Source organism: Pleurodeles waltl, chromosome 11 (genome assembly GCF_031143425.1).
Source record: "Pleurodeles waltl isolate 20211129_DDA chromosome 11, aPleWal1.hap1.20221129, whole genome shotgun sequence".
NCBI lineage: Eukaryota > Metazoa > Chordata > Amphibia > Caudata > Salamandridae > Pleurodeles > Pleurodeles waltl.
In genome coordinates, this window is record NC_090450.1 from 379,521,008 (window position 1) to 379,539,114 (window position 18,107).

Consider the following 18,107-nt stretch of genomic DNA (forward strand, 5'->3'; position numbering starts at 1 on the left):
AAAGCCTATCCTCAAAGGCTCAAGCCTGGGGTTACAGTGCCCCAGGGCACTCCAGCTAGTAGAGGTGCCTGCCCCCGGACTAAGCCCCACTTTTGGAGTTAAGTCCGGCGGGAAAATTAGGGAAAACAGGGAGGAGTGACCACCCCAGCCAGGATCACCCCTAAGGTGTCCAGAGCGGAGGTGACCCCCTCCCTGCTGAATCTTCCATCTTCGTTTGGAGGACAGGGACCAATAGGATTAGGTTTGTACCCCCCACCCCAAAGGGAGTGGGCATAAGGAGGGTGCTGCCCTCTGATACCTAAAACGCCCCTAAATCTAGGATTTAAGGGCCTCCCTAAACCCCACTCACAAGATTGCTGGCGACCTACAAGAAGAAGTACTGCTAAGCTGAAACCCTGAGCGCAGAAGAAGGAAGGCGGCAACTGCTTTGGCCCCAGCCCTACTGGCCGGTCTCCAGCTTCAAAGAACCTGCAAAAGACCAGGGACAACTCCAGCGGGACCGATGACCAGGGACAACTCCAGCGGGACCGATGACCTCTGCCCAACTCCAGAGGACTGCCCTGCATCCAAAAGGAACAAGAACTGCAGAGAACAGCGGCTCTGTCTAAGAAAACCTACAACGAAGGACTCCCACCTCACTATGGATGCGTGGGCTTTGACCCCTGTGCAACCGACACCCACGGCCCGTGACCAGGTGGTCCACACATGCAAAAGAGGGTCCCCAGGCCATGGTGAGCAACTGCCCAACCTTGGGTTGACCTCTCCACGACGACCTGCAGAGGGAATCCCGAGCCCCCCCCCCCATCCCATGAAAAAGTAGCCTCTTTCTAGAATGGTTACCCCATTTTCGGCCTGTTTGTCAGTGTGTTTTTACTGTGTCACAGGAATCCTGCTTGTCAGGACCCCAAGTGCTTATAGGTTGTGGCTTACTTGTCAGTCTGTTTCACTGTTTTTGTCAGTATGCTTAACTGTGTCACCGGAGTCTTGATAACCAGAACTCCAGCGCTTATGCTCGCTCGGATTCCAAATTTGGACTTACATACTGGTAACCCAGTATTCCACTCCAAATTGGTATACTGGACCCCCTTATAAGTCCCTTGTATATGGTACCTAGGTACCCAGGGCATTGGGGTTCCAGGAGATCCTTATGGGCTGCAGCATTTCCTTTGCCACCCATAAAGAACGTATACAAACACTTCTTCAAGACTGCCATTGCAGCCTGAGTGAAATAGTGTAAGCACTATTTCACAGCCATTTTCACTGCACCAGGTCACTTATAAGTTACCTTTATGTCTAGCCTTCAGACCCAGAAGGGTAGGTGCATAGTACCTCTGTGTGAGGGCACCCCTGTACTAGCAGAGGTGCCCCCAGGTCGTCCAGGCCCATTTTCCCGGACTTTGTGAGTGGGTGGGACGCCATTATAAGTGTGCACTATATATAGGTCAATACCTATATATAGCTTCACAGTGGTAACTACGAATATGGCCATGTAAGGTGTCTAACAACTGGGAATTGTACCCCAATACTAATTCCAGTATTGGTTGCACAATCACATGCACTCTGGGGGCTCCACCATGGCCCCCCAGTACTGCTATAACAGCCTTCTGAGGTTTTCACTGCAGCCCCAGCTGCTGCCACCTCACAGACAGGCTCTACTGGGGCTTGAGCAGCTCAATCCCAGAAAGGCAGAACAATGCATTTCCTTTAGGAGAGGGGTGTTACACCCTATTCCCTTTAGAAATAGGTGTTACAGGCATGGGAGGGGTATCCTCCCAGAGCCTCTGGAAATGCTTTGAAGGGCACTGATGGTGCCCCCTTGCATAATCCAGTATACACCGGTTCAGGGACCCCCAGTCTCTGCTCTGGCATAAAACTGGACAAAGGAAAGGGTAGTAACGACTCCCCTGTCCATCACTCCCCCAGGGTTGGTGCCCAGAGCTCCTCCAAGGTGTCCCTGGGTTCTGCAATCTTGTTTTCAGGGCGGTCAGGGTACTCTGGCAGCATCTGAGTGGCCAGTGCCAGCAGGTGACGTCAGATACCCCTCCAGATAGGTTCATACCTGGTTAGGTAGCCAATCCCCCTCTGAGTGCTATTTAGGCTCTCTCCTCTGGGTGTTTCTTCAGATTCGGGTTGCAAGACTCCAGCAGGAATCCTCTGCTTCACCTTCTACTGTCAGATCAACCGCTGAACTGCTCCAGGAACTCTACAACTGCAACAAAGTATCCAAGAAAGCTACTGCAACTCTGTAACTTCAGCTCCTGCCGGAAACTGAAACAGGTTCCAGGTCCTGCATGCGCGCCGAGGTCTGCCTGTCTTCATCCTGCATCAGAAGGACCGCAGGAATCTCCTGTGGAGTGAGAGAGTCACTTCCCTACTTCAGCAGGAACCTCTCTGCAGCGACAACCAGTACTCTGGGTCCCCTCTCCTGGCGACCAGCGTGGTTCCTGGAACACAGGTGGTGGACCCACGTGACCCTGACTGTCCAAAGGTCCAAATTTGGTGGAGGTAAGAGCTTGCCTCCCCGTGCCAGGCAGTACCCCTGTCCACAGCTTGTTATGCAGCTTCTAGGTCTTCTGTGCGCTTCTCCAAGGAATCCTTTGTGCACAGCGTAGCCCAGGTCCCCAACACTCTATCCTGCAATGCTCAGCTCCCTGAGTTGTCCTCCGGTGGCGTGGGATCCCTTTGTCTGAATTCATCTCTTCGACGTGGGCCATCTCCTGCACCCAGCAGGAACCTACAGCTGTCTTCTTTGGTGCATCTCTGACTTTTTCTTCCAACCGGAGGTTCCACTTTTGCATTTTCATACGGGTTGGCAGGGGCTCCTGTTACTCCTGGACTCTTCAGCTGTTCTTGTACTTGGTCTCCTCTCTCCACAGGTCTTCAGGTCCAGGAATCCATTACTGGTGTCTTGCAGTCTTGCTTGGTTTTTGCATGATTCTTTATCACGACTTCTAGTGTGTTCTGAGGAAACTTGCTGTACTTTACTCGTGCTTTCCTGAGCTCTGGGGTGGGGTACTTACTTACCTTTGGTGTTTTCTTACACTCCCAGCGTCCCTCTACACACTACTCTTGACTAGGTGGGAAACCGACATTCGCACACCACTATTTTAGTATATGGTTTGTGTTTCCCCCCCAGGCCCATTGTAACCTATGGTGATTTTCAATATTTGCACTATTTTAGGACTGTTTACTTACCTGATGTTGGTTACTAGTGTATATATTGTGTATAATACTTACCTCCAGAAGGAGGTATTTCCTCTAAGATATTTTTGGCCTTGTGTCACTAAAATAAAGTACCTTTATTTTTGGTAACACGGAGTATTGTCTTTCTTGTGTGTAAGTACTGTGTGACTACAGTGGTATTGCAAGAGCTTTGCATGTCTCCTAGTTCAGCCTTGGCTGCTCTGCCTACAGCTACCTCTAGACAGCCTACCTTCTAGACACTTCCTACATTTCACTAATAAGGCATAACTCGACCTGGTATAAGGTGTAAGTACCTTAGGCACACTCTACAAACCAGGCCAGCCACCTACACCCCCTGACCGCGAACCTCCGGACGAAGATCAACTGACATCTAAAGACACACTGCACCCGCAGCCCCCAGGCCTTGGAGGAACTGACTCCCGGTGCCTCTGCCTTCAGCAGGCGGTCCTCCTTTCTGTATGACCAGTGGTGTGCCCAAGACACCCCCCTGGACCTCGCCTGCAGCCTCTGAGTGACCCCCAGGGGTCTCCTCATGGACCAGCATTGAAAACCCGACGTCCTGTTTGCACCCTACACCCAGCCACCTGTGTGCTGCTGAAGGTGTATGTTTGGTGCCTACTTGTGGCCCCTTCAGTGCTCTTCTAATCCCTCCTAGTCTGCCCTCCGAGCCGCAGGTACCTACCTGCAAGCAGACCTGATTCCGAGTACCCCCAGTATCCATAGGAGCCCAGGTTAAATTTGCTCAACTTTGACCTCTGCACCCAACCGGCCCTGTGTTGCTGGTGGTGGGTGTTTGGGGTTAACTTGAACCCCAACCGGTGGACTTCCTAAAACCTGGAGACTGAAAGTGTTGTACTTATCTGTAAAACAATCTAATGTTTCTTCCCCCCAGGAACTGTTTCTGAAAATTGTACTGTGTCCATTTTTAAAACAGATTATTGCCAATAATCCAATAACTGTATTGCGTACCCATTTCAAACAAAGTACTGTTGATACTTCTGTGTAATATGAAACTTTTAAGCTACTTACCTGCAACTGGAATCTTATGGTTCTAAAAATAAATTAAGAAAATATATTATTGCTATATAAAAAAAATTGGTCTGGAGTTAAGTCATTGAGTGTGTGCTTCTTCTATTGTCTGTGTGTGTACAACAAATGCTTTGCATAAGCCTAACTGCTCGAACACACTACCACAAAACAGAGCATTAGTATTATCTACTTTAGCCTCTGTTAAGCCTCTGGGGTACCCCTTGACTATGTGCACACTATCTCACTTTGATATAGTATATTCAGAGCCAGCTTCCTACACTAAAAAATTATAAGGTCCCAAAGGCGAGACCTATTGGCTATGCTAATGCTTGTTTTATAAAGTGTTGAGCCTTAAGAGTGATCTGTAGAATTAAAATTTGCGATTTGCTGCTCTAATTCAGATTGGTATGCAGCAATAAACGGGAAGTAAATATTGCCATGAAACAGAGCTAAATATGTTGGTGTAAAAAAAAAAACTTGAATAGGAGAAGGAATGTGGCTTGGAAAAAATAGGTAAACTGCCTGGACAGAGGATACAGCTAACATAGTTTTGAGTCAAACAATGGTTGCTCTCCTGTTTAGTCCATTCCTACTCCATCTATTCTACACAAATATTTTTCAAATCATTTGAAAGAAACCAGTTTCCAATCCCAGGATGAATCCTGAAATTCCAGACTATGATTGTTGGTAAGGATAGTCCACACTAGGTTCAAAGCCCTAACAGACCCCACTGCCGTCAAGGGGACTGATGGAAAAATAACAAGGTGGTGGATGGAATGCTCAAATTAATATTAGCCACTGGCACTGGTGCTGAGCTGCATCCCAATCCTTCGTTTTTTGCCCACCATGTCATCTCAGTTTGGACTCAGCCATATGCAAATCATATCCTGACGACCCTGCTCCTCATGGGAACTGTCCAGCCGAAACTGCCAGACACAAGCAACCTAGGACCGGTTTTGCCTTGGTTAGGGCTTTTTTTTTTTAAACCAGGTACAGTTTGGTTTCAGTGGCACAGTGAGCCCGTGACCCACATCTGGGCATACACATGGCACCTAGGAAGTCAAATGTGAAAACAACAAGGTGATGCATGGATTGCTCAAATTATTCTCAGGTACTGGTGAATGCTCTGGGCCGCATCCCAATACATAGTTTTGTATACTTTGGTTTTGTGTACTTCAAAAGGGACAAAGGCAAGAGTCAGGGGGGGAAAAGGTCCAGGACCATACAGATCTTAGAGCACTACAGTCAAATGAAGGTAGATATCAGTCATTATTCCCCTGTAATTATGAGATGAATTACAGAAATTTCTACTATAGGGAAGTCATGCAACCTATTGAAAGCTGGTTCTATTCATGGTTTCCTTTGCACCAAGTAGGACGTCTGTATTTGGAAATTTGAGCACATCATAGTTCCTGTGCACATGGATCCAGTGAGCATTTCACATACATCTGGGAGGTAGAAGTAAAAGAATTTCTAGGGAAGTCTGTACACAGGGCAGGAATGAAGAGAGGCAGATATGCCCCAGAGACAAATGCCTCTGAATGTTGCATATATCCTAGGGGCACAAACAGCTGATGGGCACGTGTGTGTGATAAATGCTGTATGCAAGCACAATCAGCTTATATTGTGTTCTCCACAAAGGACATTAATTAGAATACTTCTTAGAAGGTTAATGAAGATAAATTAAGAAGGAAACCCAGTTGCAGAACTCACTGCATTTTACCTTTGTTTACTGGAATCAGCATGGTCTGCACCTCTGCAGAAGCAGTGGTTCCACCTAGGTGCTTCATCTGGCTGGTGGGGATGGTCAGAACAGCCTTTTGTGAACTTGACTGATTGGAGTGGATCTTCAACAACCCTAAAGTAAAAGAGAGATTTTGTGAAACCAGTAAAGATGGGCTACTGAGAACCACCACAAAAGCCCAACATTCTCCAAAGACTGACAATCATTGCTATCCTTTCCCATTTCTGAAATAAATTCTACAGAAGATGATCACCAACTCTTGTTCGCTAAATAGATAGGCATCACTTCACTCATTAAAGATAGCACCAACATCCATCCCAGCTCTTACTATTTTGCTAGAATGAGGTTAGAGATTCATTGCCTCCCTTTACCAATACGGACAACTGCTGCTAGGAAACAACAGAGCCTCTCTCCATTCTGACATCAAATAAACACAAGTTATCAGATACCTCTATCAATCTAAAGCTGGCCACAAGCTGTAAAGCTTCACTGCTTTCCCACGCTCTGTCAATATACATGCTTTTTATTGACCATTTCTCAAAGATAAGCTGCTTCGTACCACCACCTCCTCCTAACATATACCAGTCAAGGACAAGCTACAAACTCAATATTCTCCAAAGACAAGCTGCTGAGGCTCACACCACCTTCAAACTTCACCCAAAGTATGGCAGAAGGGCTCATAAATCCATCTGCCATTCTTCACTCAGTGCACTGCTGACTATTACCAGGCGCACCAATTGAGAGGCAAAAAAACCTACCAAGATCTCTTATACTGAAAATACAGTTTACTGAGAAGTACCAACCCTCTTCCTCTTTTCCTAACAAAGACTGAAGGAAAGAAGCAGCCCCAGTCCAATACCAGTTTACCTATCACAAAACATTCTGCACCCCCCTTTATTAAGGATTTTTACCCCGTAATCCATATATGAACCATGACTATGTTTAATCGTTGTGATGCTGTAGAGTCTGGCAGGTGGAATTTTCACAAACTTTAGTCACCACAGTACAAACTTTTATTATTTTATTTATTTACTTACAAGAAAACACAATGATTACAGACACCCAAAAAAAAATAGAAATAGAAATTTTAGGAAAGCTTGAAAAGACTGCCTCATTAGGTTATTGGTTGGCCTAATAGTTTGGAGAGGAGGTTTCTGATGCAAATAGGAAGTGTCGCAATAAAAAGCATATATTTCTAAAGTACTTGACAGAAACCAATGGCATTTTAAATGGCGGACTGAAATAAAGGTTTACTATTAAAGTCTTCAGTCTTTCATGTTAAAGGCAGAGAGAACATTCCCATTACCTGGTGTGGATGCTCTGCCGCTCACAACGGAGGCTGCTGATATCAATGATGAAGCACTTACAACAGTAGCCATGCCGGGCTTACTAGCTGCTGGTGCTCCACTCTGGACCTGGTTCACTAATATGTGCTGTCCAAATGCCTTGAATGTGGAAGGCGCTGCAGAGGATGCAATGGAGTGTGCCGCATCTACCTGTTTCAACAGGAGAAAAAATAGCCGTTCTTGAATCATCTTTAACATGTTTTACATTCAGTTCTGCATTAGCAACAACAAAAACATATATAATAAGAAAAGCAAACCATATAAGTCACAGGGACTGTGTTTTCAGCAGCTGTGGTCATTATAAGTGAAGTTAGTGATCAATGACGCAAATCTCAGCATAACTAGTTAAGTTCCATCTTTAAAATCTACTCTGCATTGAAAAAACCCACCCAAAACAAAATTCAGAATCTAGAATGGAACATACTCATATGCCTCACTCCAAACTAAGTCACCATCACAAATCACCACCATCAACTGCCATCAAATATATTCTTATCAGGTCTTCCTGAATTAAGTACAGTTACTTCACCACAGTGACACACGTACTAGATCCTTACACCCCTCTACTTTCATACACAGAAAATGTCCTTCCCTGTAACAAGGACCTGAAGTAAAAGTTGCCTACCTTTGATTAAGTCTATCTGGTAGAGACTCTATCTAGCCACTGATTCCTTCTCTTAGAATATTCCCCAGGTGTAAGACAGGATGCTAAAAGTTTCTAGCAATACTCCTGCATGCTGGTAAGTGGCGTCATTTGTTTCAATGTCAGCGGAGTCAGAAGTGACGTGCGCAGCACCTACATAGGTGCCACCCTAGCACGCTGACAGTTTCTTTTCACAACCTTTCACACCATAGGCATGGAGCTATGAGGCACACTGAAACTGGTATGCAATCCTTAGGCCCTTGCAAGGGTAACCCTCACACAATCCTCAATTTGTGGCTAAAAACAGTCTTTACCAAATAAGGTGACACCGAAAGCAAGTAACTTGTTTATCTGATAGATACTTCTACCCACAGACTCCTTACCTTAGAATAGATACTCAAGTAATGCCTCCCCGGAGGTTGGTCTGTGAAATAGATTTAGACCACAAAGTTGTGCAGAACCGAATGGGCAAAGTGTCCATCATGACTGACCTGACTGTCCAGAATACAGAAATAAAAGAACAAAAATAGTGGAAACGAATGATCAAATACAGTCAATCAACGGTGGGAACATACCGTGGTTGCTGGTGTATTTCTATCACCAAATGAATCAATCAAGTATTATTTCATGTAAGCTGAGGTCCCTGTGCTCGTATTGTTTCTTGTTTACCTAAATACGCACCATACACAATCTCAGAAAATGAAGTAAGAACAATTTAACATTATATATATATATATATATATATATATATATATATATATATATACACATACATATACATACACACACACACGTCTGACTACATATAATACATGCAGACAAAATATAAAACAGTATACGTTATAGGTACATTAACCCCTCGGGTGCCCTGGATGAGCTGGTCTCGCCCTCGGCCACGGTTGCCGTGTGCCGAGGACGAGACCAGCTCGTCCTGCACCCGGCCCACTTCCATGGGCAGGGAAGGAAGAGGAATCGCTTCCCCTTCAACAACTCACCCCAGTGACATCTAATGACGTCAGCACACTAAAACATCTAATGCCACAGCAAGCAATAGGGCATTTGGGTTTTGTTATACATTTGGGCCAAGAGAGCTTGGCTAACTCTCAAAATCGTCCCACTTGGAATGGTGTGGGCTGCACTTTTTGGGACTTTGGCACGCTGCCATGTAGAAAAATCTATGAGATCTAGACACTTCTGAAAACTAAACATCTGGGTGAGTCCAGGGCGGTGTGCTTCACACGTATCCCGCGCCATTTTCTTACCCACAATGCCCAGCAAACCTCCAACTTTGTTTGAAATCACACATTTTTGTGATGGAACCTTCCGGAATCTGCAGGACTCCACAAAATTCCTACCACCCAGATTGTCGCATCTATACAGATAAAAATTCTGCCCCACTTGTCAGCCTAATTTTTTTTCCAAACTTCCTTTTTGGACCTGCTTTGGTTCCCCCTCATTTTTGACATGTTTTTGGCGCTTCCCTGTCACAGGCATTTGGCCCACCTACAAAAGTGAGGTATTAATTTTGTCAGGAGACTGAGGGGAACATTGGGTGGTAGGAAATTTGTGCCAGTGAGGTGATCCCACACAAATGTGGGAAAATTGAGAATTTGTTTTAGCTAAATTTGAAGTTTGCTGAGGATTCTGGGTAAGAAAACACTGGGGGATCCATGCAAGACAACTCCCTGGATTTGGTGTCTAGTTTTCAGCAATGTCTGGGTTTGGTAGGTTTCCCTAAATGGCTGCTGAGCTCAGGAACAAAAATATAGGTGCCCCCCCACTAAAAAAGATAGTTTTGATTTTGATAATTTTGATTTGTCCCCATAGTGTTTTGGGGCATTTCCTGTCATGGGTACTAGGCCTACCCAGACAAGTGAGGTACCATTTATATCGGGAGACCTGGGGGAACACTGGGTAGAAGGAAATTTGTGGCTCTTCTCAGATTCCAAAACTTTGCAGCAATGAAATGTGAGGAACAAGTGTTTTTTTTGCCAAATTTTAAGGTTTGCTAAGGATTATGGGTAACAGAACCTGGATATACCACCACAAGTTACCCCATCCTGGGTTCCCCTAGGTGTCTAGTTTTGAAAAATGCACTGGTTTGGTAGGTGTTCTTAGGTGCCGGCTGAGCTAGAGACCAAAATCCACAGCTAGTCACTTTCCAAAAAACAAGTCAGTTGTCAATGTAAAAATGTGATGTGTCCATGTTGCATTTCCTGTCGCGGGCACTAGGCCTACCGACACAAGTGAGGTACATTTGTATCGGGAGACTTGGGGGAACCCAGAATAGTAGAACACTTGTTATTGCCCATAGTCTTTCTCTACATTTTTTCCTTCCAAATGTAAGGCACTGTGTAAAAAAAGACGTCTATTTGAGAAATGCCCAGTAATTCACATGCTAGTATGGGGTCCCCAGAAATCAGATATGTGCAAATAACCACTGTTTCTCAACACCTTATCTTGTGCCCATTTTGGAAATACAAAGGTTTCCTTGATACCTATTTTTCACTCTTTATATTTGAGCAAATTAATTGCTGTATCCCCGGTATTCAATGAAAACCCATTGCAAGGTGCAGCTCCTTTATCGTACCTGGGTACCTAGGGTTCTTGATGAAACTACAAGCCCCCTATATCCCCGCAAACAGAAGAGTATAGCAGACGTAACAGTATTGCTTTAAAAAATCTGCCACAGCTGGAAAAAGTTATGTGAGAAAACGTGGACAGAAATGGTTCTTTTCTTTACCTCAATTTCAATATTTTTTTTATTTTACCTGTTACTTTATGTAGGAAAACTTTGAAGGATCTACACAAATGACCCCTTGCTGAATTCAGAATTTCAGAGATGTTTAGCTGACCGGGATCCAGCATTGGTTTCACACCCATTTCTGTCACTAACTGGAAGGAGGCTGAAATCACAAAAAAAATAGTAAAAATGGGGTATTTCCCAGTAAAATGCCACAATTGTGGTGAACAATGTGGTTTTCTGATAAGTCTGCCTTTTCCTGAAAGCTGGGAAGATGGTGATTTTAGCACTGCAAACCCTTTGTTGATATCATTTTCAGGGGGTAAAAACAACAAGCTTTCTTCTGCAGCCCTTTTTCACTTAAAAAAAATAAAAAAATAACAATTCACTGTCTTTTGGCTAATTTCATGGTCTCCTCCAGGGGATCCCACCCACAAAGTCTGGCAGCGAAGGGGTTAATAATATCATTCAAAGAGTAATCTCAAAATATGCTTCAGTCTTCCAATATACTTTGTTTCTTCAAAACGATGTATGAACATAAAGTTCACAGGAAGAAGTGGTCCTACATATCAAACGGGCTCTGGCACTCCTAGCTCCCTTATTTCTTAGGCTGTGCATGACAATTTGTAAAAGTAGTTTTCAAATTTGTTGGGGATCCCTCCAAATAGGATGTCAAGGCGTTATGAGCCTCTTCAGGACATTGGAAGAAATAAGACCTAAAGATTGTATTTATGGTCTATTAGAATTGTTGCAATACAGTAAGTTTTAAATGTAACTCACATTATATTAAACCGGTGCTATTAAATATTTATTTATTTTTTTGTTCAAAAAAATGTTGAACATGCAGAGACCATGTGTCATTGTGCCATATTTTCTCATATATAGTGTGGTTATTTTCAGTGTCTAATTTAAGCATGCCACCCTGGGTGAGGGACCGCAACAGAGTGAGCCAAGAGCTGGTTGTCGAGCTGTCAAAGTAAAAATACATATGACCGTTGGGGAGGGGAGCCTAAATACCACCTAGATACTCAAAACTGGAGGTACCTCATATAAACAAGATTACCCAATCCACCTGCGTCATTTTGATTGGGCCAAGAAAGAGGACTCCAAAATACTAAGGCAACTATAATACATCCAGATTCATGAGAATCATGTTATCTCAAACTAAGTTATCTGTAAGGTAGTGAGCTAGAGGTAAACTTACTGCTGGAAGGTGAGGTGTGACGTACAACTGTGATCTGCCATACTGGGGCTCAGAGACTCAGTGTAAAGCCTAACCTTGTCTCAGTACGTTGCTAAGAAACTCAAATCCGGCCAAAGGTCTGGAAATGTGAAGGTGGGTCCACCGGCTGGTGCAAAGAATGCTGTTGCTTAGAGTAAAGCGCTCCACTCATGTAGGGCTGCTCACTAGAAAATCTCCTGTCTCACATGCAGAAGGAGGAGGGACCTATGACTTGGAAGACACATGGACACATGGTATGGCCCGGCCAGTCACCGCTTCACCTTCCGATTTGGAAACCTGTTGGTAGAAACTGTTAGACTGCAACAACGGGCCCACCTGGTAAACTGACGATCCGGGCAAACACCTCAAGCATGCGGTTACGTGATTTAAACGGGCCAGTCATACCTGCATCTACCATGTGGAGGACCACTGATGAAAACTATATGGAGGACAACTGGTGAAAAATACTAGATTGCAAACAAGGGCCAGAGCAGAAGGGCCCTTTGCATGCTCTAAAAATATTCACACCATACAGAAAATCACAGCTGGACATGAAAATAAGTTATCGCAATAATCATTTGCAGACAATTGCAACATGTGATTCTATACAGGAACATCAGTATTTATAGAATCAAATTTACAGAACAACTGTTATTTGTCAGAAAAGTATTACTAAAAAACTCTCATAGTACAGAAGACTGAATTAGATAATTTACAACAAAGCCCACTTTCATCTGGTTTATTAAGACCATTCCCGGCCATTCCATATTTTTCAATCATTTGTGTCTTTATTTTAAGCAATGTGTTGATCACCGAGACGCTCCAAGGTTTCCTCTTTATCATGTATAACACTGTCCATTGGATATTGTTTTCAGTATGGTTCTGGTTTAATAAATGTTCAACCAAAGGGGCACCGACTACTGCACATCTTACTCTTGATCTATGCTGTGATATTCTTATTTTGACAGGTTGATGTTTGCCCAATATATGTGGGCCTATTGGTCTCAGAACACCATAAACCACATTTTTGGTGTTACAGTTGGAAAACATTATTTGTTGGTGTGTTTTCCCATTGATGCGGATGCTTTTATTGTTACTAGTGTAGGGAAACGCACTGCAATTATTACATTTGAAGTGGCCATGTATTAGTGGTAAACCCATCATATTTCGCAACTCACTTGTCTTTCCTGTGGGTCGTACTACTTTGACCAAGTGAATGCGAAGGTTTATGCCATTCTAGAAGGAAAACAAAAGTTTTGGGATGTTTAAGAGGGTCAAACTTTTCCAATACTTTTGAATAATGTTTTTGATCTTATTCGTTTTTGGATTATACGTAATCACACATGTAAGAGGAGTTGTTTCTTGGCGTGTTTTTGGTGGCAGTCTCCCCCCGCGGAGAGAACCAAGCCCTTTTACATGAGAATTTAACCAGTTTCCTCAGGTATCCTCGATTTACCAATTTTTCAATCAATTTGTTGGCATTCTCAAAGTAATCTTCTTTGCGTGTACAATTTCTTCGAATGCAGAGAAACTGACCAAATGATAAATTCTCCTTCGGTGTACTGGGGTGACCTCTGAAAAAAGGAGACTACTGCGATCTGTTGGTTTATTAAATAGACTGACTTCTATCTGGCCTTCTCTACCCATAAATCAAGAAAATTAATTCTTTTTTGGTCACTTGTCATACTGAACTTTAAATCAGGTGTAAGTGTATTAAGCCATTTGACAAAATTCTCTTAATTGTGCTTATTCCCTTGCTGCAATAAAGGAATGTCATCAGTGTAACAAAACCAATATGTGATATGTGCCTCATATAGATTCTGGGTAGAATATATCCATTGTTTCTCAAAATATGACATGACTAAATTTGCTACCTCTGGTGCGAAGCTCCACCACATAGCCACCCCTTTAACCTGCAGGCATAGGTATTCAATGAAGCTGAGGAAATTGTTATTTACGCATAATGTAGCTAGGCAGACCACAAATTCAGTGGGAACCTTATATGGTCTTGGTCTAGATTCTAAGGTTTCTTTTACGACCAAGAGAGCTTTGTCCTAGGGGATGTTAATGTAAAGAGACTCAATTTGTAATGTAACTAACATTTGTTTGGTCTCATCAAAGGGAAGGCCTTCGACATTATTAATGATGTCCATAGAGTCTCAGAGGTGCGCCCAAGTCTCTGCTACAAAGGGTTTAAAAATAATTGGGGGCTAGAGGTTCCATTATGGAACTACATGCAGACATAATTGGTCTTCCTGGAGGGTTAAGTGGCAATTTGTGTATTTTCTGTAGTGTATATATATATATATATATATACACACACAATTGGCACACCTCTGGCACACAGATAAGTCCTTTGTAAAAGGTACCAGTGGTACCATGGGCCCTGTGACCTGGGAAGGTCCCTAAGGGCTACAGCATGTGTTGTGCCACCCTAAGGGACCCCTCACCTAACACATGCACACTGCCATTGCAGATTGTGTGTGTTGGTGGGGAGAAAAAGGCAAAGTCGACATGGCATCCCCCTCAGGATGCCATGCCCACAAAATACTGCCTGTGGCATAGGTAATTCACCCCTCTAGCAGGCCTTAAAGCCCTAAGGCAGGGTGCACTATACCACAGGTGAGGGCATAGCTGCATGAACAATAAGCCCCTACAGTGTCTGTCCATTCTTAGACATTGTAAGTACAGTGTGGCCATATTAAGTATATGGTCTGGGAGTTTGTCAAAACAAACTCCACAGTTCCATAATGGTTACACTAAATACTGGGAAGTTTGGTATCAAACTTCTCATAATAATAAACCCACAATGATGCCAGTGCTGGATGTATTAAAAAATGCACACAGAGGGCATCTTAGAGATGCCCCTTGTATTTTACCCAATCCTTCAGTGCAGGATTGACTGGTCTGTGCCAGCCTGCCACTGAGTCGAGTTTCTGACCTCCTGGGGTGAGAGCCTTTGTGCTCTCTGGGGCCAGAAACAAAGCCTGCACTGGGTGGAGGTGCTTCACACCTCCCACTGCGGGAACTGTAACACCTAGCAGTGAGCCTCAAAGGCTCAGGCTTCATGTTACAATACCCCAGGGCACTCCAGACACAGTCCCTACTTTTGGCAGCAAGTCCGGAGGAGATAATGAGAAAAACAAGAAGGAGTCACCCACCAGTCAGGACTCCTGCCTTAGGAAATCCTCCATCTTGTTTTGGAGGATTGCCCCCAGTAGGATTAGGGATGTGGCCCCCTTCCCACAGGGAGGAGGCACAAAGAGGGTGTAGCCACCCTTCAGGGCAGTAGCCATTGGCTACTGCCCCCAGACCCAAACACACCCCTAAATTTGGTATTTAGGGATGACCTTGAACCCAGGAAATCAGATTCCTGCAACAAGAAAAAAGAAGGAGGGACTGCTGATCTGAAAGCCCCGCAGAGACGACGGAGACAACAACTGACTTAGCCACAGCCCTACCGGCATGTCTCCAGACTCAAAGAGCCTGCAAAGCGAAGCATCCAGCGGGACCAGCAATCTCTGAGGAGTCAGAGGACTGACTTGCACCTAAAGGACCAAGAAACTCCAGAGCACAGCGGCTCTGTGTAGGAAAATAGCCTCTTTCTAGCATGGTTACCCCCACTTTTGGCCTGTTTGTGATTGTGTGTGTCAGTGTGTTTTTAATGTTTCACTAGGATCCTGCTAGCCAGAACCCCAGTGCTCATAGATAAAAACCTATATGTCAGTATGTTTTGCCTGTCTCACTGGGATCCTGCTATCCAGGACCCCAGTGCTCATAGTTTGTGGCCTAATGAGTATGCCGTGTAGTGCTTCACTGTGTCACAGAGGCTATGCTAATCAGAACCTCAGTGCTTATGCTCTCTCTGCTTTTAAATTTGTCACTGTAGGCTAGTGACTTCATTTACCAATTTCAATTGGCACACTGGACCACCCCCTTATAAGTCCCTACTATATGGTACTTAGGTAACCAGGGCATTGGGGTTCCAGGAGATTCATATGGGCTGCAGCATTTCTTTTGCCACCCATAGGGAGCTTAGACAAACCCTTACACAGGACTGCCATTGCAGCCTGCGTGGAATAGTGCACACAATATTTCACAGCCATTTTCACTACACTTAAGTAACTTTTAAGTCACCTATATGTCTAACCTTAACTTGCTGAAGGTTAGGTGCAAAGTTACTAAGTGTGAGGGCACCCTTGCACTAGCAAAGGTGCCTCCACATAGTTCAGGGTCATTTCCCCGGACTTTGTGAGTGCGGGGACACCATTACACGCGTGCACTACATATAGGTCAATACCTATGTGTAGCTTCAAAATGTTAACTACGAATATGGCCATGTAACATGTCTAAGATCATGGAATTGTCCCCTCATTCCAAATATGGTACTGTGGAGCCAATTCCATGCATCCTGGGGGATCCACCGTGGACCCCCAGTACTGCCAAACCAGCTCTCTGAGGCTTGCACTGCAGCTACAGCTTCTGCTCTGCTGGGGTCTGGGCAGCCCAGTCCCAGGAAGGCAGAACAAAGCATTTCCTCTGAGAGCAGGGTGTTACACCCTCTCCCTTTGGAAATAGGTGGATGTTACACCCTCTCCCTTTGGAAATAGGTGTTACAGGCTGGGGAGGGGTAGCCTCCCCCAAGCATCTGGAAATGCTTTGAAGGGCACAGATGGTGCCTCCTTGCATAAACCAGTCTACACCAGTTCAGGGACCCCCTCTCCCCTGCTCTGGCGCGAAACTGGACAAAGGAAAGGGAGTGACCACTCCCCTGTCCATCACCACCCCAGGGGTGGTGCCTAGAGCTCCTCCAGTGTGTCCCAGACCTTAGCCATCTTGCTTTACAAGGTATGGGGGCACTCTGGAGGGCTCTGAGTGGCCAGTGCCAGCAGGTGACTTCAGAGACCCCTCCTGATAGGTCCATACCTGATAAGGTAGCCAATCCCCCTTTCAGGGCTATTTAGGGTCTCTGCTGTGGGATCTCTTCAGATTCTGCTTGCAAGTTTCCTTCAGGAATCCTCTGTAGCCACTTCCGACTCTTCTGACCTCGGATCAACCACAGCCTGCTCCAAGAAACGCTGTAACTGCAACAAAGTGTCTACAATAGACACTTTTCTTCAGGAACCTCAGCTCCAAGTCAGCAAATGCAACAGTTTCCACAGTGTTCATGCTCTGGGGACTCCCTTTCTTCATCCTGCACCAGAAGGACCGAAGAAATCTCCAGTGGATTGACGGAGTCACTCCCCTGCTCCAAGCAGGCACCTTCCAAGACGACAACTAGTACCCAGGGACTCCTCTCACAGCGACAAGCGTGCTCCTAAGGTCACAGCGGGTGGACATCATCGACATAGACTGTCCTGAGGTCCTGCTGCTGCAATTTGGAGGAGGTAAGACCTTGCCATCCCCAAGAATGACAGTACCCCTGTGTACTGTGTCTTCTTCACCTCCTGAAGCATCTGTGCACAATTCCTTCGTGCACAGCCTGGCCCACGTCCCCAGCACTCCACCCTGCAACGCTCAACTCGCTGAGTTGTTCTCCAGCGGCGTGGGACCTTCTTTTGTTGTGCTGCATCAACCGCGTTTTGCACCTCCTTTGAACCCGGATCCTGCAGCTTCTGGGGGTGCTGGCTGGCATCCTGAGGGCTCTCTAAAGTGCTGAGAGCCCCCTCTTCCTCCTTACACAGAGTTTAGGCCCCCAGGTCCCTCCTGGGTCCATCCAGCGCCATTTGCCGAAAAACGCACTTTTGTCGTAGCCAAGGCTTGTTGGCACCTTCCAACACTAAATCTTGTCGGCAACGATCTTCACGCCATGGGACATCTTTTGCATCATGCAGGAACCCGCTGGCATCTTCCTAGTGTGCATTTCTGCAGTCTTCTACTAACCGGGGACTCTTATTTTGCACCCTCTTCTGGGTTGGAATGGGCTCCTGTCCTTCCTAGAACTTCTTTCGACTTCTGGACTTGGTCTCCTTCCTTTGCGGGTCTCCAGCTCCAGGAATCAGATAGTTTTTCTTTGCAGACTTGGTTTGCTGCTGCAAAATCCCAATCACGAGGTGTAGTGTTTCCCAAGGAAACTTGCAGTACTTTACTCCTGCTTTTCTGGGCATTTGGGGAGGGGTAATTCACTTACCTTTGCTGTATTCTGCACACACTACACTTGTCTAGAGGGGAATTCG

At 45.1% G+C, this 18,107-nt stretch overlaps 1 protein-coding gene across 2 annotated transcripts in view; it reads right to left on the reverse strand.

Moving 5' to 3' along the window:
- YEATS2 (YEATS domain containing 2) overlaps nucleotides 1–18,107 on the reverse strand; it is a 1,667,962-nt gene that overhangs the window by 558,556 nt on the left and 1,091,299 nt on the right. For both annotated transcript variants that reach the window (XM_069213699.1, XM_069213698.1), the window contains 2 exons: nucleotides 7,284–7,473; nucleotides 5,957–6,091 (listed from right to left, as the gene is read on the reverse strand). In XM_069213699.1, coding sequence (XP_069069800.1) covers nucleotides 5,957–6,091; nucleotides 7,284–7,473 — 325 coding nt within the window. The remainder of the gene's footprint in view (nucleotides 1–5,956; nucleotides 6,092–7,283; nucleotides 7,474–18,107) is intronic.